We start from the raw sequence: 23,162 nt of genomic DNA, 5'->3' as shown, positions 1-23,162 counted from the left end.
TGAGTGGCCATTTTTACTCCTATCTTTCTGTTTTAGGCAGACAAGAGCATATCATTATTAGTTTTTCATGGGATGTTTATTTTTATTTTATTTTAATTTTAATTTTGGTGGGTTTGGTTTGCTTGAGACACACAACTGGTACTCATATCTTTTATAATTGTGAACTATGATTTGGTTCGCAGGTGAACTATAACTTGTAGTCCCCAAGCAATTGATGTGCTGAGGAAAACTAATGTTCTTATTACTCCAACAAAAGCTACTAGCACCGGAGGGGTATGAATAACTATCCCATGAGATATTGACATCTTCAGTTGGTGAAGCATTTGTTACTAAGTTTGAGAATTACTATGATTATTTGGTACTTGTCTACTAGGTTCATAGTTCCAGCATTCCTCGCTTACATTTTCTTGTTAGATACCCTTGGTCGGCATCTCATACTTTGATCTAACATCATAAGGTGGTGTATCTTTATAATATCTATCTATCTATAAGTAGAGCTTCATGATATTGATGCAAAAGTTTTCAATTAGGTTCAAAGGTCTTGTAGATGATGGCGGTAGATTACTACCTTCGGGAAAAGCAGAGAGGTAATACTATCTCCTTAACATCTCAATTTTGTCTTATGTTAACTCTGTCTCAGTTCACCATTGTGATTAGTTTCATCTCAAATATTGCCGATAAGTCTTATTGGTATCATGCGCCGTGCTCGGGGCTGGGTTGTACTTGACAGAGATGGGTTCACAACAAAGAAACAAACACATCTCTCTGATATTGTGAGGCGGCTCCTACGAAGAAAGTTGATTCAACAGCTCATTGTAAACCAGGGTATTCAGACTTGCACTTGTCTTTAAGAATTGTCTTTAAGAAACATGTGAACCCATCAGCTAAAACTTGTATTGGTGCAAATTCAGGATTTTTTTTTCCTGATTTTGAAGCTAAGTGCAGGTTTCATTTCATTGAAATTTTGCAATTTGAACATGTATGAATTGTACAATGAATACTGGTTCCTAAATAATTGTCATTTAAATTTATGAATCCATGTTTCATTTGATTATAATTTGAATTTCATTTTTGTCTCAGTCAGACTTGTTTCAGCTCAGACAGATTCAGTCCAGGTAAGTCAGCCAATCTGAATCTATTATTATTTTTTATATTAAAATGTATATCTACGACTGAGGAGGACCAGTCTTACTACCTTCACCTTTAAAATCGGTCGTTGATATAGGTTGTTCTACGAACCGCAGAGCCACGTCATAGATGAAAAAGACGCCCAAACAGTGACTATTTTCGCGACTGTTGAAGCAAGTCATTTAACTCGGATCATGACTTGCCTTGGCGGTCTCGAAACTGCTATTTTCCACTAGTGATGGGAGAGACAGATTTGAGAAAAACTTAGAAGTTAAGCTCACCATTGATGTTACTAGGCCTTTAAAGTTTGGAATTGAAGCCTATGAAACACCAACTGCCTCTCATTGGATAGAATTTTCTTATGCTCTAAATAGTATTAGATTCTGCAAGGTCTGTAGAACTCTAAATCACCCTTCCCCTCATTGTCCCATACCACCTACACCCTCAAAATCTCACTACAATAACCTGCCAACACAACAACCATTACCACCACCCCAAACTGCACCTCAAAAAGTTGTTCAAGAAGGGAGAAATATCACCCATAGAGGCTACACTGATGTTGATGCTGCAACAACTTTTGAACTCAAAATGAGAAAGGCTAAGCAGAAAGATCTAGAGAAGGCAATTGCAAAATTTGCTCCCTCATCCTCAAAAGATCTCACTTTTGGAGCTTCCTCTAGAGCTGATCATGACTCACCTCATTGCTTTCCAAATAAGGAACATGAAACTTGAACTTTCCAAGAAAATCTCTATGAACTACAAGAATCATCAATCAAAGATAAAGCTCAAGGAAGCAGCCAGAGCCAAACACTCTCATCCACCTAACACCAATACCTTTCAAGCTCTAGACCCAACTAGTATCTTCCCAGCTGTTCCCTCTCAAACTTTACCAACATTATCTCAAATCAAAGAAAGGATGGATGCTGAAACAGCTAAGCTCAAAAAGAAGGCTTGGAAGGCTAGGAAGACAATTCATGTCTTTGCTGAAATAACTACTCCCACTGACCCTGACACTCCTTCTGAAACCGGCAAGCTCAAAATTATACCTAAGAGGAAACAATCAACACCTGCTGAAGTACCTATGGAAACTAATGAAGCTGACAACACCAAAAGATTCAAGGATTATCCTGACAACTATGCTGAACCACTGGACTCAAGCATTCCCCAAATGGCTAATGGTGACTCTGGCACCTCCACATCAAATTCCGAGGTACATCTCACTACTATCTCTCCATTTAATCATAATTACAAGCACCAATGCCACAACTCTTTGTTTTGTTGCATCCTAACTTACTATGATCCCATAGTTAGAAGGCCTACCTCAAAATATCCCTATGTATCATATTTCTGACAGTTCTTCACTTCAATAGCTTGGAACTGCCAAGGGCTAGGGAAAAAACACACCAAGAAATACCTTAATCACATGCTAACTAAATTCAACCCTGACATCTGTTTCATCTCTGAAACCAAACAGAAACATGAAAAACTTATAAAAACTATGCAACAGCTTAATATTCAGAATTATTGGCATGTTAATCCTGGAGGGGCTAGTGGTACTGCTGGAGGCCTAGTAATGATATGGAAGAAAAATCTAGATGTTGAGATTATTGATTACTCCATTAACCATATCAATGCTATAATCAAGCTTACTAGTGGCCCTTATTGGCTTTTTACTGTTTACTATGGCAACCCTTATGACACTAAGAGTAAGATTAATTCTTGGAAAAATTTGGAGTACACAGGTTCCAAACACTCCTTTCCTTGGTTGGTCGTTGGAGATTTCAGTTTCATCTTGCATGATAATGAAAAGTACAATACTCAACCACTTGACAGTGTTGAAGCTAACCTCTTTAGTAACAAAATCATTGATTTGGATTTAAATGATCTAGGCATTGTAGGTTTCCCTTTCACTTGGTCTAATAAAAGAAGTGGCCCTGCTCTCACTAAGCAGAGATTGGATAGAGGACTTGCCACTGAATCTTGGCTTCTCTTGTATCCAAACTCTACTATCACTAATCTTCTAGCTATTGGTTATGATCATCACCCTATTCTTCTTAACACTAATCCTTCTTGGTGCATTGGTAAAATTCCTTTCAAATTCTTTGATCCTTGCTTGGACCATAAGGATTGTAAGGATATTATTGTTGAATGATGGCATAGAAACTTGTCTTGTTCTAGTGCTTTCCTCATTGCCAGAAAGCTCAAAAACATTAAAATGAAACTAAAAGTCCGGAACAAAGAAGTGTATGGCAACATCAAAACTAATATTGAAGAAAGTAAACAACACCTAAACTGGTTACAAGGAAACTACTTCATACATGATAGAAGTGAAGCTATAAAAGCTGCAATGCAAGTTCTCAGAGATTGGCAAGATATTGAAGAAAGATTCTGGAAAACTAAAAGCAGAGATCAATTCATCAAATTTGGGGACAAGAATACTAGTTACTTCCACAGGGCCACCAAATGCAGAATAAGAAGAAATAGGATAGACTCTATACAGGATAGTGCTGGAAACTGGACTGAGGACTGTCAAGAAATAAAGCAGTGCTTCACCAACCACTTCACCATTATGGCCACTGCTGAAACACCTGATATGAATCATGATATTATCGACCTCATACCTACTTCTATAACCAACTCTGACAACAACAATCTCAACAGAATCCCTGAAAAACATGAAGTCAAGGAAATCCTTTTCAGTATGGCCAAAGATAAAGCACCAGGCCCAGATGGATTCCCACCAAACTTTTCAAGCCAATTGGGATATTGTGGGAGAAGACTTGGTAAAAATGGTCTAGCATTTCTTCATGTCTGGGCATCTTCTCAGAGAAATGAATTCAACTTTCATATCCCTGATACCCAAAATAGATAACCCATCTTTTCCTAGTCACTTCAGACCCATTAGTCTCTGCAACACCACCTACAAAATCATATCCAAACTCCTAGCTCAAAGAATGAAACCATACCTAAACAAAATCATTTCTCCTTACCAATTTGCTCATGAAGTTATTCACTCCATGAGAACCAAAAGAGGTATAAAGGGTAATAAAGGAAGCATGGGGATCAAGATTGATATGACAAAAGCCTTTGATAGAGTTGACTGGAAATTTCTTCATACCATTATGACTAAAATTGGCTTCAACTCTAATTGGTGCAAGAAGATCATGCAATGCATATCTACTACATCTGCAGTTGTCCTTATAAATGGTTCTCCAGATATCTTCTTCAACCCTTCAAGAGGGCTCAGACAAGGGGATCCCCTATCCCCATATCTATTCCTTTTCTGTATAGAAGCCATATCTAGAACTCTATCTCATGCTGAAGACTTGGGCATTATTTCTCGAGTAAAAATCTGCAAGAATGCTCCATCAATAAACCACCTTCTATATGCTGATGATTGTATGGTCTTTTGCAAAGCAAATACAACTGAAGCCTAAAACCTCAAGGACATCCTCAATATTTTTGGGGACACTTCTGGTCAACTTATCAACTTCAATAAATATGGTGCTTTTTTCAGCAAGGACACTGATCCAGCTCTAATTCCTACAATCTGCAATTTGTTAGGAGTTCAGGTTCTACCTTTAAATGATAAGTACTTAGGCTCTCCACTATTCACTCATAGAAGCAAGATACAATCTTTCAGACCAGGAGTGGATAAGATGAAGATGAGGCTCCCAAGTTGGAAGAATACTCCTTTAAACCCTGCTGGAAGAGAAGTTTTAATAAAATTTGTCACTTCAACAGCCAGTATCTACCAAATGAATTGTTTCAGAATACGAAAGAAAACCTGTCAAGACATGAACAAGTTACAAAGGGATTTCTTCTGGGGGAAGAATCTGGAAAATCCCACTAGATACTACCCTAAGGCTTGGACAGCTATATGCAAACCTAAGGATCTTGGTGGATTGGGATTCATGAATATGGAACTTTTCAATAGCTCCATGATAACAAAAATAGGGTGGAGATTGGAACAGGATAAAGATTCTTTATGTTTCCAATTGATGGATGTCAAATACTTAATAGGAAGAAATATGCTAAATATGAACACCAAAGCTAAAGATGGAGAATCTTGGATATGGAAAGGGGTTCTTGAAGGTATTCAGAACATTCAGCAACACTGCTTCTGGAGAATAGGCAATGGCAACAAAATAAGAGTCTGGGAGGACATATGGATACCTAATTCAACTGACAAACTCACAAAACCTGCAAACTTCCCCAATGGTATTCAGCTTCTATCTCACTTAATGACGGATCAAAGGGAATGGAACATTCAGCTTATTCAACAGATCTTCAGTCCTGATATTGATCAAGCTATCACTGATCTTGTTATCCACACCAGGGAAGAGGACAACATGCAATGGAACCTCAACAATACAGGAAAATTCTCTGTACAAAGCCAAAATAGAGAATTTTTATAGAAATGACCATGCAACAAGAGACTGGGGAGCTCTATGGAGTTTGGAAGTTGCACCTGCTATCAAAATATTTCTCTGGAAATGTGCTCATGAAATCCTCCAACTAATGCTAAAACCGCAAGCATTCTTCACTATATTGATCTTATATGCAAAATATGCAAAAGTGGAGAGGAGACAATGACACACATGTTCCTCAATTACCCAGCTGCTACTGATGTTTGGTGAAAGTCATGGTCTGTTTGACCATCAAACACCTTTCATGGATTGGTTCAATACTTGGTTTCAACATACAAGCAACAGTGAAAATATCAGCACTTATGCTACTACTTGTTGGTTTATTTGGAAGGCTAGATGTGATCTAGTTTTCCAAAACATCAAACCCAATTCTAAGAAAACCACTCTTAGTATTCAACAACACTTATGTGATTATAACAGAATCCAAAATTTGGCTCATCGTGCCCTGAATACTCAGGGGCATATCTCTGAAACTGGCCTTCAAAGAGAAGAAACATGATTCCATGTTGGGAACCCTCAACAAAAGCAGGATTATGGTTACATAATCAAAATCTTCACTATACAGGATCCTAGCAGTTATCAGTTTTTCTCAGCTCTGACTGTTACTGATTTTGCAGGCAAATATGTTGATAGCAGAGGACACACGGGCCAATTGGGAGCAAGCGGAGCCACAGGAGGAGCAGAACTAGCATTTGGCTACGCTGAGGAAAAGCATCACATGAATATCGAGATACATGCTGAAACCAATGAAATTTTAGAACATTTCAATGCTCTTTACATCAAAGCCATCAAAGGAAGATTCAACAGGAACTATCACAGGGAAAAGCAGCTTTTGAATGAAGACACCACATTAAAAATTAAACTTGTAACTTTTGTTTTAAAAGGGTCCTACACTTCTACATAAACTCCAAAATATGCAAGCCTTAAATATGGCTATTGTCTGTAAAGACCTTAGTAGTGGGTCAGATGTTTGTGTAAACAATGATACCACTAGCTCTTCTAGATATCACGCTCCTTAGGCTTTGCCTAAGTTTTCCTTAAAAAAAAAAAAAAAAAAAATAAGGATAAGATGAAGAAGAGAATGGGATGGGTCAAGTACCGTTGCAGGGACAAGGGTGAATGAGTTAAAAAAACTTAAAAAAAAAAACTAGTGCATTAATGTAGAATCTATAGATGTCAACTCTAGCTAAAAGTTAATATCATACTCCATATTTCAGAAAAATTGGTGTAAAAATTGTTTCTCCAATAATTAAATACGACTCTAGCTAATTTGAAAACACAATTGCGTTGGATTGTAAAATAAAGATCTCGTGTAATAGAAGAAAACTCTAGCTAACTTAAAAGACACAATGACGTTGTATTGTAAACTAAAGAATCAGACAAGAAAAGTGTACCTAAGGTTTGCTAAAGAGTCAAAATTCAAGAAGAACCAGGAATGTAGAAGAAACTTACTTTTGCAATTCAATTGGAACGCTAATTAAATTTCTTTAGGAAGCGAAAATAATTACAAATTCTCGGAGCACCACTTCATGTAGCTAGGGTGTTTCTAAATAAATTTCCTATTTTACTACTTATGTTGTTGGCCATCAATTATTTAAATACTCGGTACAATTATTTTCTATTCTTTGCTTCATGTGATTAACCAACAAAACAAGGCTGTTTATATAATATCAGTAAATCTAATCATTTGATTTTCTTCACATCACCTTCTTCTCCTAGTTAGTAAGTTCGCGAATGATTCGCGAATCATTCACGAATTTTGCCGTATCACGAATTTTACCGTCTTATTCGCGTACGTTTGCAACTCCGAACCCAAGTCGCGTATTATGTGGCATTCCCGGATTATTCGCGAACCGTTCACGAATTTTACGTATCCCGAGTGATACGTCCGCTTAATTCGCCATAAATTCTTTAGCTTTTACTTTTCAAAGACTCCATTTTTTGGGCTTTACTGTCTCCCGAGCGTACACGACCGAATATTAAAAGTGTTGTAATTTTTATGAAACAAAAACGACTGAAGAGATTTGAAGGTGAAGGTGAGAGAGATCTCAAACTCACTAACCAAACATCTAAACCACCATACGACGTCCTCTTGAATAATTAATGTTGTATATATTATTAATATCATCATATTAAATTTATTTTTTCTATAAATAACTCACACATGTGCATAAAAATTGGTCTATGACCTTATAAATACAAATTATTTGTTATATATAGATACCGAATTTTCAGAGCCGAACTCACATTTATAAATCGAATTATACACGTACGTATGCCGTTCCGAATTACTGACGAATCACGTCCCGTTGACCGAATTTTGGACCGAATCTGGATTTTACAAAACCGTATAATACTCGTACGTTTGCCGTTCCGTACATTTGCCGAATCCCGAATTGCTAACTAGGCTTCTTCTCACTATCTTTTCACTTCTTCTCCTTCTCCCTCCTATTTAATGCGGCTACATTCCTAGAGACTACTAGAGTAATAGAGTCTCGGCTCAGCTCCTATTTTTAGACAGGCCTTATCGATACAAAAAGAACATCACCCAAAGCCACGTCTTACACTTTTATATCGGAAATACTCGTTTGCTTCCTAAAGCGAAACCCAGTCACAAAAAATCTTCCATACGTTTGACAGTAGGACCCAATTGATGACGCAGAGACTTAATTAAAGGTTTGCAAAGGTACCGTACACACATTTAAGCAACGAGTAAAGGGCTCACCTTAACGGGAACACTTAACGGCAATGATAGGCAATAGCTCCTACTTGGGTCCACCAATTTCTAATTAGGGGCTTAGATCATAACCACGTACTGTTGGGAATAAAGTATCCAAAATTAGGGCATTTTAGTCCTGAACTATTTTTCTCTCTTTCTTAGACTGAGAGTAGGAAAAACCAAACTCTGTGTTGCAGAGAGATGGAAGAAAGAAACGTTCTCCCTCTCCATCCCATTAAATAACATCGACAACACATTTAAACAAACAAAGCCTTCACCGCCTTCTTATCTCTCTGTTCTCCCATCTCCATTTCTCTCAACCATTAGATAGCAAAAACTTTGGTTCTCCAGAGCTCAAATCAAGCTGCGTGTTAATGGCGACTTATTCATTAAACCCTGGAACGCAAATGTTTATCCATAACTATCTTCTTTCCCCACCACCTTATCATCACCATATTCCATTTACCCCAAGCTCTTCATGTTTTTATCCTCCTCTTCCTTTACCTTATTACAAAAGTCATTCTGCTCCTCCTCCTACCGCCATCACCACTTACAGTTTTCCTTCTTGTGCTACTATCCCTGTTTTTAGTACAAGTACTGCGACATGTCCTCCTGCTAATTTCCCTAACTACTACAAATCATCTCTTGGTCCAGATTGGTTTGAGAGTGTTAATCAATATCCATCTTTATCACAACCATATTCACACACATCTAGATTTCAGACGTCTGATCACCAATATGGCTCAATTTCTGTAGCTGCAGAGGAGGCAGATAAAAATGTTGTTGTTGAAGAAAAACTTGAAAAACCTCACCAGGCAAATGATTTTCATGTTAAGGCAAAGGAGGAGAAGAATATACCACCACGCCTCGGAGGATCTCATCAGCATCAGCATCATCATAGACAATCTTATTTTCGTTCCAACCAGATCAAGAGGATGATTTGGAAACCTAAATCTGCAATAAGTGGTGAAACTGGTAGGATTAGTACTGTTAATCATGATAAAATCATGGAGATGCTTTTACCCTCAAAGAAAATTGTTGCGGAATCGAGTGATGCTAGTAATGATCAAGTTGCTAACAACAACACAACCCTGATGATACGAAACATTCCTAGCAAATACACGTATGATCCCTATCTCTATCTCTCAATTTTTAAAATTCATGTCTCTGTTCATCACATTATTTTGATAGTTTTACTTCTGAATTTTTGTTTGTTTCTTATCTAAGCCAGTTTCATTACTGTGTTTTTGGTCAAACTGTGATTGCTTGTTTTAGGTTCTTGTTTCTGATAACAGAGGCTTTTCAGATTGACCATAGTGTTTTCCAAATTGTTTCACTCAATGTAGTACTTCTGTTTAGCTGTCATCCGATCTTACTGAAATATAGATATAAATGGTTACTGATTCATCAACACAGCATGTCTGAGCATCTTTTTGTGTTGCATACTTAAGGTATGGCATTGAATATATGCCCCAAGGCAGGGTTGCTTTCATTCTGTTTTATATCCATAATAACTAGCCATTGGTTGTTCTGTTCTTTCTCTGTGAGTTGCACCTGTTTCAGTTCCTTGACAGATGCTGATGGAAAGATTTCCATTTTTGTGATATCAAAATTAGGGTTTACTAGTCTGATTCCCTTTGGGGTTTGCATTTATCTGGTTATTCCCCTGGGAGATTGTGACTTAACATGGAGAATAAAGAAGTAAAACTAGTAAAGCATAGTGTTTGATTTTTGGATTTGGGTGTGTCCGCAATCTTTGTTTTGGATTTTTCCAACTGATTACAGCCTTTCTTCTTGTTTTCCCTTTCTGGGTGATATTTTCAAATTTTCGATATTGGAAAATGTAAACTAGGTCCACCGCTTGTGAAACTAGGAGACATCTAGAAAGCGACCTTTGTATTTTGTTATTCATTTTTTAAGTAGTTACTAGTACTTTGTAGTATATTAAATTTGGACTTGGGGCCTTGGGGGTGGTTTTTTAATGGTGGAGAAAGATTAAGGTTAACGACTAATATGCAATTAAACTAATTGTGGTTTTCTCTTTATTTTTTGGTTATGTGATGATTTTTGCAGTAGGCAAATGTTGACGAACCTACTGGAAGATCACTGTAAAGAGGCAAACAAAATGAGAGCAACAGATCAATCGGAAGAGGAGAAAGAGCTGTCTGCCTTTGATTTCTTATACCTCCCAATAGATTTTGAGTAAGTTTTAATGTTACCTATTTTTTCCAGTCAAATCTTCTAAATTCTAAATCATCATCATATACTTTTTACAACTTAGCACGAATTTTTTTCACAATTTTGTACGTTTATTTTTGGTAGGAGAGGGTTTAACAGGGGCTATGCCTTTGTTAATATGACCAACTCTACTGGTGCCAATAGATTACGCCTTTTCTTGAACAACTACAAGTGGGGAGTATTTCAATCAAAAAAGATTTGTCAAGTCACAGACGCAAAATATCAGGTAATGATGAACTGTGAAAGAAAAAGGAAAACAAATAAAGACAAACATTATGTTGATAAATGTTCATAACTTTATAAACTCTCAGTCTTAATTAATGTTATTTACAGTAATTTACAAGTGATTACTTTCTCTTGTACAAGTGACCTGAAAAAGTTGATTATAGAAGAAAGTTAAAATATTCATCATAGCTTAATTCTTGATGTTTGGATGATGTGCAGGGCAAAGAAGCATTGGTAACACATTTCCAGTGTCGCTATTTTGAGTGTGAATCGGATGAATTGTTACCACGGTGTTTCAGTCCTTACCGTGATGGATCTGGTGTATTGGTAGAAGAGTCCACAGTTGGGAGGTTTTGTGGCCAACGACATCATCAAAATGATAACTGATGGTACAAGGCTACAAGAATAGTCTATCAAAAAAGTTGGGAGTATGGCCGTGTGGTAGGGTTGTGAGTTGTGATGCTTGTTGTTTAATTCTTCTGTCCTTGGTGTTTGAGTTAGTTTATATAGTTAGGTTTGTTATCTGGTATGGTTGCTACCTCAACAGCATAGTGACACTTCCAGTTGAAGTTTGTTGCTGTAGTAGTTCCATTTTTGTGAGGGGTACTCGAATTATGGACATGAAGATGGAATGTAGGGGAGGTTGGACCTTGCCACCTGACTGTACTGTTTGTGTACAGGTTGTATGTTCAACCTCAACCCATCAATATCTATATATATATTGTACTCTTTTTCTTTAGTGCTAGAGTAAGTACGTAATCTGCTGTCATGTTTTAACAGCTTCAACCAAGATGTTGTATGTTATTACAAAAAAAGTATTAGTTTTGAATTTTTTTTTTGTTTCGTTGGTTGATCGGGAGTTTTCTTTTTTTCTTCTTTTTTGTTTTTTGGCAAAGGCCTTCAAAAAGGCTAATGGTCCCCCTTAACTATTGGGATGAGCCAAACAGGAGGAACAGAGCGGTACATAGAGGAACACGGTTGACATAGAGGAACACGGTTGAAAAGTAAAGATACATGCTACTAACTTAGAAGAGAAAAGTTTAATATCTTTAAAAATTGCATCCGTCCACGAATCTCCATCAAATTTGACATCTGAAAATTGTTCAATTAGAGATTTCACATCACTCTCAACAATGATGTGAGCGAATTTTTGCTCCAGAGCTTACTTCAGAACTGGCCAGATGGCTCTGGCTTCAGCTTCTTCAGCAAAATGAACTTCAAAGACTAAGGAGGCACAAAAGGAAGCTTTCTTTGAGAAATCCCGCATCACATACCCTGCACCATTAGCTCCATAGATACATCAAAGGCACCATCAGTATTGCATTTAATCCAACCAAGAGAGGGGGCATCCATTTGTTACAAATACCAACAGACATCAAAGGGGAGACTGAAATACTAGGTTTCCTAGTAAGGAGCATAGCTCTGGCTCTAGCTAGGACAGTTGTATGGTTCTCAGATAAATTTTGAAAAATAAGATTATTTCTACTGGTCCAAATGGACCACAGGATGGCAACAAAGAGACTTTGAGCTTCATCAGGGAATTTAGAGGTAGTATCAGTTAACCAAAAAAAGAGCCAATCAATGAAGGATTTGTTTTGAAAAAAATGAGTATTAATGTTGAAATCAGAAATAAACCAAACCCTACTAGCGAAAGGACAAAGGACCAAAGCATGCATAATAGTTTCATGGGGATCAGAACACCTGGTGCGATCCACAGCATGCATAGGCATTCTAGTATGCAAAATAGTTCTAGCAGGCAGAGCATTTCTAGCCTCTTTCCATAGAAAAACTTGGATCCTGTAAGGGATTCTAACTTTCCAGATACACATCCAAAGATTTTTACAGGGAGAAGGCATGAGGCATCTGAGTCTCATATAGGCAGATCTGGAGGTAAATTTGTCATTCTTTGAAAGATCCCAAACCCTCCTGTCATGAGTGCAAAGCTGGCTTAAGGGAATGGTAACAATCTTCTGAACAGAAGCATTGTCAAAATGGGTGTTGAGTCTAGGAACATCCCAACTTCTAGTGAGGGGATTAATAAAATAAGAAACTTTAACATTGGGGTAAGGAGGGACTAGAGGGTTTGGTGTAGCAGAACCCAGAGTAGGTATCCATTTATCACACCAGGAATCAATAAATTGACCATCCCCACAATCCAAGAAATAAAAGCCTTAATCAGTTCTTTTATGGCATGTAAGCACCTCCAGGTCCAAGAACACTTATCAGTGCACTTAGCATTCAAGAAATCAGTTCTTGGGAAATACTTGGCCTTGAGAACAGTAGCTAACAAGCAATCAGGATTTTCAATAATTCTCCAAGCATTTCTAGCTAGCATAGCTAGATTGTTTAATTCAGCCTTTCTAAAACCCAAACCACCTTCTGCCTTGGGGGAGCAAAGGTTGTCCCAGCCAAGCAGATGCAGTTTCCTATCTTTTGGGTCTAAATTTTTACCCCACCAGAACTTACAGAGATGAGAGTCCATCTGTTTATAGAGGTGTTTAGGAATAAGAAAGGCACCCATTTGGAAGAGAGGAATAGCCTGGCCAATATGTTTGATAAGAGTAGTTGTAACAGCCTGGGATAACAGCTTGTGAAGCCAGACAGTAATTCTAGCATCAAAAGCTTGGAGAATACCCATGTGGGTTTGGATTTTTGATGCTTGAAAAACAGTAGGAGTTCCCAGATATTTTTCTCCCAGATCCCTATTTTGGATATCTAAGATATTGGCCAAAAGAACCCTCCTATGTTCAGGGATTTTTCTACTAAACAGAATACCAGACTTTTCAAAATTTATTTCCTGCCCAGAAGCCAAACAATATTTTTGAAAATAGTCTTTTATGACAAGAAAATTCTAAGCAGTGACTTCAGAAAATAAAAGAGAATCATCAGCAAACATAAGATGTGTCATCTCAGGGGGATCTTTACAAACCTTAATACCCTCTACAATACCCTTTTTTCTTTTTGAAGATTATCAATATAAGAAGATAGAGCTTCAGAACATATTATGTAGAGGTAAGGGGAAAGAGGATCACCCTGTCTTAAACCTCTTTCAGGTTTGAAAACACCAGTAGGGATACCATTGAGTAGAACAAAATAGGAAACAGTGGAGACACATTGATTTATAAGCTTAACCCAATGGTGAGAAAGACCCATTTTAGTTAGCACTTTTTCTAAGAAATCTCATTCAAGCTTATCATAAGCATTAGACATATCAAGTTTGATGGCTGCTATACCTTCAGTTTTGTCATTGTGATTGATAGAATATATGGCTTCATTAGCTAGACGAATATTATCACAAATACTCCTCTTAGGAATGAAGGCACTTTGATATTGGGATATAATTTTGTTCATAAAGGGTTTCAGTCTATTAGCAAGGGTTTGAGAAAGAATTTTATAAATGAAATTGCAGAGCCCAATGGGTCTGTACTGGGAACCAAGTTCAGCTAAGGGAACTTTAGGGATGAGGGAAATATTAGTATGGTTGAAAACCTTAGCAATATTCCCAGTTTTGAAACAGGTTTGAGTCATATCAATGACAGCATCCTCCACAATATCCCAGTGTTTTTGGTAAAAGAGGCATGTAAAACCATCAGGACCAGGAGCCTTTTTCCTCTCATTTGAAACACAACATTATTGATCTCCTCAGGAGTAAGAGGCATGTTCAGAGAGGCATTATCCTCATCAGAAAATTTGATGGGAAGGTCAGCTAGGATATCATCCTGAAATTGCTGAGGATGGGAAGAGTAAATGCTTTTAAAGTAATAAATAAAAGAAGTTCCAATACTATCTCTATCAGTTAGAATAATATTTAGGGAATTCTTAATCCAGCTAATGGCATTCCTTTTCCTCCTATAGAGAGTGACTCTATGGAAATAGGGTGAATTTCTATCACCTTATATAAGCCAAACCACACCTGGATTTGTCGTTCCAATACAACTCTTCTAAGTTATAGAGGTACTCAAGTCTAGCTTTGAGTCTATAGGTGGTATTGATGTCAGTGGGATTGGAGACTTGGACCTCAGCCAAATCTTTCCTAATGGTAGATATATTAGTTTGAATATTACCAAAAGATGTTTTGTTCCAATATCTGAGACCTTTCTTCGTATTTAACAATTTGGCTTTAAGTTTATAGGCGGGAGATCCCACCACATTGACAGACCAAGAATTAGTAATGATGTCCCTGCAGGCGGGGTCCTTAATCCACATAACCATGAAGTGGAAAGGTCTAGACATACAAATTTCCTCATAGTTAAAACCTATATGCATGGGGCAATGATCAGAGGAATCCATAGGAAGGTTATCTTACACACAGCTTAAGAAATGACACGAGATGTTAAGTTTTTATGTTTGCACCTTTGACGAAAGTCTTCAAATATACCAAATGAAACAATACTATTCTACGTTTACGGAAACAGAAATCCCAAAACTCCCATCCATCAATACAAACAATGCTTACTTCTATCTTTAACAATCCAAATGCCATAGGATTTTCTGTCATCCGGAACCCCTTATAGGATAAAACACAATATAAATCTCGATATATGTAGAATCGCGTTGGTGAACAAATTTCTCAAAAAAATACTCCCTTCATCTTAGTTTACTTGTCTAAATTGGTTTTTGCACAAAGGTTAAGGAAAGCAGAGAGGGATTTTTTTCTCCAAAATTACCCCAAGCTAGTATTTAAGATACATAGTTTTTACATATCTAGTGTTTTAGTCTTTCCTTGGAGAATTCATAAAAAAAGAAGAAGAGAGAAATCTTAACTTAAGAGAATAAATGATATATAGAGAGAGGACTATTTAAGATTGTGTATAGGAAATATAATTACACAATTCTCAATACCATGACCTGATTCCAACATAGGGATAAATCAGGATAAAATGGTGAAAAATATGAAACCTAGCAACTAAATTAGGACAAAAAAATCCTCAATTTAGACAAGTAAACTAGGATGAAGGGAGTACGAAAATAAAATACTCTCTCCGTCCTAGTTTAGATGCCAAAATAGGGGATTTTTTTTGTCCTACAATACTTGCTATACTTCATATTTTTCCACCTTTTATCATGATTTGCTCCTAACTTGGAATCAGTCCATAACATGGAGAATTGTGTATTTCAATTTTCTAGACAGACTCTTAAATACTTCTTTCCATACACTTTCTTTAATTTGAATTTTTCTAGATAAATAACAAAAACCTAGACATCTAAAAACTAGGAACCTTAAATATCAACCTAGGGTATTTGTGGAAAAAAATCTATTCTCTTTGTGTTTCTTAATCTTTATGCAAAATCTAATTTTGGCATCTAAATTTGAAGGGAGAGAGTATAAAGCATACTGAAATTTCTAGTCAAATACTTCAAACTCTTGCCATTTTGATTTAATGCTGAGGAATGGCTAATGAGCCTCGTTTAATTAGGGTCCCCAGAAAACAATTAGGGGCCCTTACCAATTTATACCCACACCAAAAATCATGGGGGATTCCAAAAATAGATGAGAGTACTATTTTATCATTTCCCTAATAATAAAAACTTAAAACCTAATAACCCTACATCTAAAAATCTAACGACTCAGAAAACTAAAACCCTCCTTTCCCCTCCCTCACCCGACTCCCATCTCTCTGTCTCTCGCCATTAACGACACCTAAAGAAAAATAATTTCTTCAATCGATTTAATCGTTGTAATCGTCGATTTGAAATTAAAAACCCCAAATTTAATTCATGTTTGCGTTTAATTTGGTGGGTTACTTCCGAAATTAGGTTTTCCAATCGAAAAATTGCAGTTACAGTTCTAGGGTCGTCATATCGATAGGTTTATATCCTAACGACTTTTCATTTGTTGTTTTTTTTTATGAAAAATCGTCATCGTGTAAGATGTAGGAGATAACAAACCTAATTCTGGGTTTTAAGATTTAATGACCTAGGTTAGAGTCGTTTGGGTTTATACATAACCAAATGACGACTCTAAAGGGTATATTTATACAGAGTCTTTGGGATGTAGAGTCGTCTATGTATATAGACAACCCTATAACGACTCTTCCTTAGGGTCGTTATGCTATAAAATAACATTGACGACTTTTCATAACATGGAAAAGTTGCAGGTTTGAGTCGTCAATGCTAAGGCCAATACAATAACGACTTTTAGGAGTCGTTTGGGTTTAGACCTCCGATAATGACGACCCTTTCACTGGGTGGTTACCAGGTAGTTGTGATTCGACCACTTTGAGCAACATATAGACCATTAGAAGAGTATATGAAGTTTACCTGGTTATTTTGAGCTTCGGGTTGTTCATTTTCCCTATTTGAATCACTCATTTCTATAAACCCTAGTTTTCCCTCGAAAACCTACTCATCTTCTTCTCAACTTACAAAAACCATTTTTTTTTCAATTCTAATTCTGAAATCTGATTTTAATCTGATCTAATTAATTAATCTAATAAATTAACTATTAACACTAATCATCCAGGAATGTTTTAACCATTTAAAAAAAATTTGGTTAATGAGTGCCTTTGAATTAAGTTTTGGTAACCTTTTGTGTTCTAATGCGGGCTCCTAATTGTTTATTGGGCCCCCAGTTAAACGAGGCTAATGAGTTCCACTTAACGATGTGTGCGTGGGACCAGCAGAATTCCCATTTTCTGATCAAGGGTCTATACTCTATAGTGTCACGTAGTGCTGTAATTAATTCCTAAATAGGGGGTATTTTAGTCCTCAAAAATATTTCTCTCTTTTTTAGAGCGAGAACATTTTCAATCTCCATTTGAGCGAGAACATTCTCAATCTTCAGGCTTCACTCTCCAACCTCTGCTAGTACTTACTACTCATTATCTAACAACTCTGCTTCCTCCTCCTCCTCCTCCTATTTCCAAATAATCATTTCTAAGTTTTTATAGAAACAAGTTATTTCAATGGCAACATATCTAAACCCTGCAGCTGAAATATTTATCCCTTACCAAAACTATTTCGTTCCTCCATCTTATCATCACCACCATCTTCAGGTAAACCCAACTTCTTCATATTCTTCTTACCCTCCGCTACCTTTGCCATACTACAAAACTTATTCTGCTCCTCCTACCACCACCACCACCACTTCAAGTCTTCCTTCTTGTCCTGCTATTACCCCTGTTTTTAGTACTAGTACTGCTACTTGTCATCCTCCTCCTCCTACTACTACTTCCTCTAATTACTATCAATATTCATCACTTAGTCCAGATTGGTATGGAAGTACTAATACATACCCATCTTCATTCCAACCTTTTTTTACCCATTTCAAAGTTTCAGACCTATGTTTATGATCATCAGATGTATGGATCCACATCTGTTGCTGTTGAAGAGGTAGAAAAAAATGTTGTTCTTGAAGAAAACCTAAAGAATCCAGATGATACTCCTAAAAAGGGAAGGGTGGGTATGGGGAAGATTAAGATGTATATACCACCTCGTCTTGGTGGGTCTTATCATCATCAACCAGCTAGTGTTAGGTACCGTACAATCAAAAGAGGATGATCTGGAAACCCAAGTCTGTGACAAGCAATGATTATAATGGTGTGAGTACTACTTCTGATCATGATCGAGTGATGAATATGCTTCTACCTTCCAAAAAACTGGTCGATGAGGAGTGTGAATCAACTCAAAATAACAGCCATGAAACTACATTGATGATCCGGAACATCCCAATCAAGTATACGTATGATCTCTCTCTCTCTCTCTCTAGCATTTTGATTTTTTTTTAATCAGTGTTCATCAGATTTCACTTCATAATTCAAATTTGTCTTGTGCATATTTGTTTATTTCTTATCTAGTTCATCTGAGTTTTTTTTTTTTTTTGGTCAAACCGAGTTTTGGGGGTTCTTGTTTCAGTTTGATTATCAGCAGTGATTCACAAGTGTTTTCCAAGTTGTTAACTCAAAGTAGTACTTTGGTTAACATGAACAAGTTTAAAATTAGTACTTGTGTTTTGTAGTCAACTATTCTACTGAAATATAGATATATATGGGTACTGAATCATGAACACAGCTTATCTGGGTTTCTTTTTGTGTTGTATTTTTAAGGAATGACTTTGACAGTGTCCATCCATGGTAGGGTTACTTTCATTTCTATTTTATATTCATAACTACTAGCAATATTGGTTGTCTTCTGTTCTGGTTCCTTACCAGATGCTGATCATTTTGTTTGTTTATTCAACTTTCCCTTTTTGTGCAATCTAGCTGTGGGGATAACCAGTCTGATCTTGTTTGGGGCTTACACTTATCTGGTTATTTTCCTGGGAGATTGTGACTTGTCATACCTAAAGAAAATTTTATAGTAGTATTTTGAATTTTTGGATTTGGGTCTGCAATCTTTGTTTTGGATTTTTCTAACTGATTACAGACTTTTGTTTAAGAGGTTTCAAAATTGGAATCTTTGTAAAGTATAATAAAACTAGTACACACTTAGAAAGTGACCTTGTTTATGGTGGAAAAAGATTAACCAGTGGTCAGTGATGGACTTTTATAATCAAGATTAACTTACCAAATGTATGATGTGATGATTTTTACAGTAGGGAAATGTTGATGAATCTGCTAGAACAGCATTGCAAAGAGGTAAACAAAATCGGAGCCAAAAAATCTGAAGATGAAAGATGGTCTGCCTTCGATTTCTTGTACCTTCCCATTGATTTTATGTGAGTTCAATGTTTCTTTTTTCTTCAGTAAAATCTTCTTAAGTTCTGATTAATGCATCACTAAAACTTTTACTACTCAGCTGGACTTTTTTTCCACAATCTGATTTATCTTTATTTTTGGTAGGACTAGGTGCAACAAGGGCTATGCCTTTGTTAACATGATCAACTCTAGTGGTGCTGCAAAATTAAAACTCTTCTTGACAGACCATAAATGGGGGGTGTACCAGTCCAAAAAGATTTGTAAAATCAGCCCAGCAAATATACAGGTAATGATGAAGTGAGGAGAAAAGGAGAAAAATAACATCATGTACTTCATGCATGATAAATGTTTACAATTAATTTACTGGTACTTAATTTCTCTTGTCATTGTGAAATGATATGCAAACTCAAAATGTCTAAAGTTGAAGCATTCATCATAGCTAATTGATTCTTGATGTTTGGATGATGAGCAGGGTAAAGAGGCACTGGTAAAGCGTTTTGAGAACTGCTACTTTATGTGCGACTCGGATAAACTTTTGCCACTTTTTTTCAGTCCATATCGGGATGGATCTGGTGGATTTGTAGTTGGCCCTCCATTTTATCAAAATGAAGCTGATGGAGGTCTCAAGCTTACAGCAGAATAGCAAAAGTTACTTGTTGACTTGTCTTCTAACTAGAGGTGTTGGGTATGGGCTCTACGAGACTGGTGGCACTGGCGGTGGTTGGGGTAGTGATGCTTGTTGTTTACTTCTTCTGTTCTTCGTGTTTCAGTTAGTTTATATAGTTAAGATTGTCTTGTTGCTGTAATAGTGTTCCTTTTTTGTGAGGGGTACTCGAATTATGGACATGAAGATGGAATGTAGGGGAGGTTGGACCTTGCCACCTGGCTGTACTGTTTGTGTTCAGGTTGTATGTTCAACCTCAACCCATCAATCATCTATATATATATATCTTGTACTCTTTTTCTTTAGTTCCAGAGTCGTGGGTGTGTATTTTTATTTTCTTACATGTATCGATTAACAGCTTTATCCAAGGGGTTTAGGCTTGTTTTTTTTGTTTTTTTTGAAGGGGGGTTTAGGCTTGTTGTTTGTTTTTGAATGTGTAATTTTCAGCAGCTTAACGTGGTTTTTGTTTCCATTAATCTTTCCACCTTATGAAAGAAATGCTTTCCATGTTATGCATGCAAGGCGGCAAGGGCTTGGGATTAAGTCATTAAGATACCTATAACACAAAATTTGTTAATTTGGTGTTGTCTTTTGCATAGCATAGAGATGTATCGTGGATGTCCCAAACCCATCTTAAAATACAGCTGATGTCCTGTTTTCCATCATTGTGGTGGTATTGCTATAAATAAATTGGATGTAAAGTTGGAATTTGGAACTTTAGCTATATTTCAAACTTCGAATGAGAACAAGTTTCAAATTTTTACAACAAACAAAAATTTGTATAATTGTATTGAAACAATTAGAGAAAAGTATCATAGAGAAACTTGAATATATATGGGCGCTTATGAAATACTAGATTTTATTGAAACCGTTGAAACAAATAGATAAAAAAACACAAAATTGGTTTTGTGTGAAAAAGACACGTAGAATTTGACACTATTTAAATGGACGAGAATGCAAAAATAGCCAGGATGTAAACAGTTTCATCCTACCAATTCTCCAACACTTTTTCTTATTTTCAAATTACATCAGGATGCATCCATTTTCACCATCGCTATTTTTTAAGTTTAAGTCAAGATGAATCCAGATTCATTTTTGCTATTTTTTTGTGTTCATTTCATCCATAATAATTTTTACTCGGCCATTAAAACAATGCTTTAAAAATATTTGGACAATTAACTCAATTTCTCAAAAAACAAAAAGAAACAAAAAGAAAAAACAAAACAAGAAAACTTAAAACATAGCCTCCCTTTTTAAACAAAAAGGCTTAAAACAAAAAATTGGAATTTACACACAAACATGTTTATAGTACTTTGAAACAGGCTGAATTGGGGGCTTTGGAAAAATAATTGGGGATCCCTAGCTACAAGACAAAAATGTCATGAAATATTAATTGTAGGTCATCCCTTATCTCATTTTTAAAAAAATGGCTAAACTACCCCAAATCATTAGTGTTAATTGAGTTGATTAGTTGTTAATCTTACTTAGTTTGATTTTAACTTTTTTTTTTCAAATTTTTTGTTTGCAATTTCTTTTTTTTAATTTTTTTTGTCGAGATTTGTATGAAAAATCGTCATAGAGGTGAAGTGTTTGATTGACGACTCTCAAGAGTCGTTACTATTTCAAAAACGACCCTCAAGAGTCGTTAATGATAGAAAAACGATGCTCAAGATTCGTCATTATTTCAATGACGACTCTAAACAGTCGTTAACGCATATAAAAGAGTCGTTATTATCTTCGGAGAGTTATTAATGGCGGAAATACATTAAAGGGTCGTAATAATATTGAAGACCATGACGACCCTTTGATGTATTTTTCCAGAGAAGATAACGACCCTTTGATATACATTAACGACTGTTTAGAGTCATCATTCAAATAATGACGATTCTTGAGGATCGTTTTTCAATCATTAACAACTGCTGAGGGTCGTCAATGAAACACTTCATTATCACGTCGATTTTTCATACAAATCTCGATAAAAAAATAAATAAAAAAGAATAACAAATGGAAAAAATTAAAACTAAAAAATTTTTAAAAAATAAAAATTAATATGTTGACATGTGTCACAGTCCCAAGAATTAGGTAATATAATCTTTTCATGATATTTAGACACCACTTATCTTCTTCCCATGAATGGGGATAGGAATCTAGTCCCCTGATTATTTTTCCACGGCCCCAGATTGAGCCCTGTTTTGAAACGGAAGGAGTAGTAACTTGCGTAGAGAGTTTTAAAGGAGTAAATGCTTGTATAAATTTTTCAAAACTTCAATCACAACGCTGCCTGCTGAAATTGGGGAACATCTACGCGGTTTCATGCAAGTGCAATCATAAGAGAGAAACCACAGAGGGCATTTTCGAGAACCGAGTCCGAGTCTCTGAGAGACAGTGGTCAGTAGAGCTGTAGAGAGTCTGGACTCTAGAGAGAGAGAGAAGAGGGAAGAGATTTATATTTCGTCGTTTGTACGTAGAGAAATTATCTTTTGGTGCAAAAATTTGCTTTCTGCGATCCTCTTCTTTTTCTCTTTGACAAGGGAATATATTTGCATTTTGTTTTGATTCCCAAAAGAAATGCTCCTAGAGCACGAGGAGTATACTCTTTGATTTTTCTTTCATTTTTTAATCTATTCTTTGAAGAATTTCCAATGTCAACCGCACGAGTGTCTTCTTGCTTCGCCGATGAATATATTGGGCTTCTTTTTTTTCTTCTTTTTTTGAAAGTTATATATATTGGGCATTTGAAATATACTTTGGATTCGGAATTAGATTTCGGATGTGCTACTGCTACAAACAAAAATATACTCCAACAAGACAACACGCGTCTAACTGTTGAAGCCTTGAAGGCCACTTCGTTAGAATGGTTAGCACTCGGCAGCAGGGGGCGGAGAAAGGACTATGGGTAAGCAAAGTTTTATTGCCTACCATGCTACAAGCTGGACAGGGGAGGGAAAATGGGCTTGAGAGCCCATTTTATGAACAAATATTGTCCAAACTCCAAACAAATGCTAAGATGGGCCTTCAAAGCTAAAATTATAACGTTTTCTATCCGGCACTATGAAAATTTTGAAGGAGACCACTCTTCCGATTTTGGTAGGTCATTAGGATATAAAGCTCAAGAGCCCATA

The 23,162-nt window shown here is 36.4% G+C and overlaps 3 protein-coding genes across 3 annotated transcripts; 2 read left to right on the top strand and 1 right to left on the bottom strand.

The window, feature by feature from the left end:
• Window positions 1–3,343: 3,343 nt before the first annotated feature.
• LOC113291274 lies at window positions 3,344–4,000 on the top strand. Its single transcript, XM_026540826.1, has one exon. It carries the CDS (start codon window positions 3,344–3,346, stop codon window positions 3,998–4,000), a length of 657 nt encoding a protein of 218 aa, XP_026396611.1.
• Window positions 4,001–11,902: 7,902 nt separating this feature from the next.
• On the bottom strand, window positions 11,903–13,893 carry LOC113291273. The gene is made up of 3 exons (XM_026540825.1): window positions 13,690–13,893; window positions 12,865–13,537; window positions 11,903–12,015 (listed from the first exon to the last, which is right to left on the bottom strand). The coding sequence occupies exons 1-3, from the start codon at window positions 13,891–13,893 to the stop codon at window positions 11,903–11,905; spliced, it is 990 nt and encodes a 329-aa protein (XP_026396610.1).
• Window positions 13,894–17,645: 3,752 nt separating this feature from the next.
• Window positions 17,646–20,019, top strand: LOC113291272 (protein MEI2-like 6). The gene is made up of 4 exons (XM_026540824.1): window positions 17,646–17,961; window positions 18,071–18,215; window positions 19,521–19,662; window positions 19,849–20,019. The coding sequence occupies exons 1-4, from the start codon at window positions 17,646–17,648 to the stop codon at window positions 20,017–20,019; spliced, it is 774 nt and encodes a 257-aa protein (XP_026396609.1).
• The last annotated feature ends 3,143 nt before the right edge of the window (window positions 20,020–23,162 follow it).

This window comes from Papaver somniferum, chromosome 6, assembly GCF_003573695.1.
Source record: "Papaver somniferum cultivar HN1 chromosome 6, ASM357369v1, whole genome shotgun sequence".
NCBI classification, from domain to species: domain Eukaryota; kingdom Viridiplantae; phylum Streptophyta; class Magnoliopsida; order Ranunculales; family Papaveraceae; genus Papaver; species Papaver somniferum.
The sequence above is the reverse complement of the archived record's forward strand: the minus strand, read 5'-3'. Positions and strand labels throughout refer to the sequence as shown.

Coding starts and splice junctions, on each gene's coding strand:
- LOC113291274 (XM_026540826.1), top strand. CDS start 3,344: ATGAAACTAAAAGTCCGGAACAAAGAAGTGTATGGCAACATCAAAACT.
- LOC113291273 (XM_026540825.1), bottom strand. CDS start 13,893: ATGGGTCTTTCTCACCATTGGGTTAAGCTTATAAATCAATGTGTCTCC. Junction 13,538..13,689: donor ATCTTCAAAAAGAAAAAAGG/GTATTGTAGAGG, acceptor GCTTCTGGGCAG/GAAATAAATTTTGAAAAGTC. Junction 12,016..12,864: donor GGTCAATTTATTGATTCCTG/GTGTGATAAATG, acceptor CTAATGGTGCAG/GGTATGTGATGCGGGATTTC.
- LOC113291272 (XM_026540824.1), top strand. CDS start 17,646: ATGGCAACATATCTAAACCCTGCAGCTGAAATATTTATCCCTTACCAA. Junction 17,962..18,070: donor TAGTCCAGATTGGTATGGAA/GTACTAATACAT, acceptor TTGCTGTTGAAG/AGGTAGAAAAAAATGTTGTT. Junction 18,216..19,520: donor CATCAACCAGCTAGTGTTAG/GTACCGTACAAT, acceptor TATTTTTGGTAG/GACTAGGTGCAACAAGGGCT.